Source organism: Helobdella robusta, assembly GCF_000326865.2.
Source record: "Helobdella robusta unplaced genomic scaffold HELROscaffold_4785, whole genome shotgun sequence".
In the NCBI taxonomy this organism is placed as follows: domain Eukaryota; kingdom Metazoa; phylum Annelida; class Clitellata; order Rhynchobdellida; family Glossiphoniidae; genus Helobdella; species Helobdella robusta.
In genome coordinates, this window is record NW_008705210.1 from 1 (window position 1) to 1,009 (window position 1,009).

At 45.2% G+C, this 1,009-nt stretch overlaps 1 protein-coding gene across 1 annotated transcript; it reads left to right on the plus strand.

Moving 5' to 3' along the window:
- Window positions 1-13: 13 nt before the first annotated feature.
- HELRODRAFT_184805 (hypothetical protein) lies at window positions 14-933 on the plus strand (the record flags this gene model as incomplete). Its single annotated transcript, XM_009026517.1, has 3 exons — window positions 14-109; window positions 373-550; window positions 833-933. Coding segments are annotated over 3 exons (375 nt in total), but the record flags the coding sequence as incomplete, so codon positions are not given.
- Window positions 934-1,009: the final 76 nt, after the last annotated feature.

Genomic DNA, 1,009 nt, shown 5'->3' on the forward strand with positions numbered 1-1,009 from the left:
GTTGACATTGGATATGTTCCGGATCCTGCAGACACTGGAGAGGGAGCCCCAGGAGGAGACACCCAACCAGCTCTTCGACACGTCACCTGCTCCCGGCAAGACACCTTTCGTTAGTGACTTACTATGCTACTGAGTCTGCTGCTGATTGTGTTGAATTGATGGGGGTAATTGAGAGGGTCCTGATGGCTGTTATGATCCTACGCCTTGTTCTACATAATTTTTTAAATGTCAATTACACTGCATTACACCGATCTAGGTACTGTAATGTGATGTACCCACCTAAACTTACGAACACACCGTAGGACGCACACGCACACACACGCACGCACACACACACGCACACATACGCACACAGACACACACGCATTTCAGGACACATCAGGCCTAATAAAACGAGAAAACCCACACAAGTACCTGCTGTACAAACCCACCATCAGCCAACTCCTCACCTTCCTGGCATCCGGCTTCAAGGAACTGCCTGGCAATGGTGTCATGCTGCTCTACCTCTCTGCTGATGGCTGCTTTGGCTCCAATCGAAGAGTTGAAGATGGTTTGTCGTGTTGTTGATGTTCCGCTATTGTTATTGTTGTTGTTATTGTTGTGTTGATGTGTTGTTGGTGTGTTTTGTGTTTGTTTTTTCCGTACATTGCAATGCTTTTGAATTATAAATGCTTTCTGTTGTGTTCCAGTGTTTTTTATTATAAGTTAACGGGTTTAAGGGTTGTTTATTTCTCAATTAACTGTTAATCCATGTAGGCTACAGCCATATCTCTGCTATTTTTCCATCTTTTAATAATAGTTCATCATTCATCCATCTTCTCCATCCTCACAGTTGCCTACGATGTTGGTGGTGTGGTGACGAATAGTCGAAGAGAGCCGGATCATCCATCGAGAAACAGGAGGTCTGGCAACCTCAAAGAGATGCACTGGTTGGTTGGTTGTCTGGTTGTCTGGTTGGTTGTTTGGTTGGTTGTCTGGTTGGTTGTTTGGTTGGTGTCTGGCTGGTGTA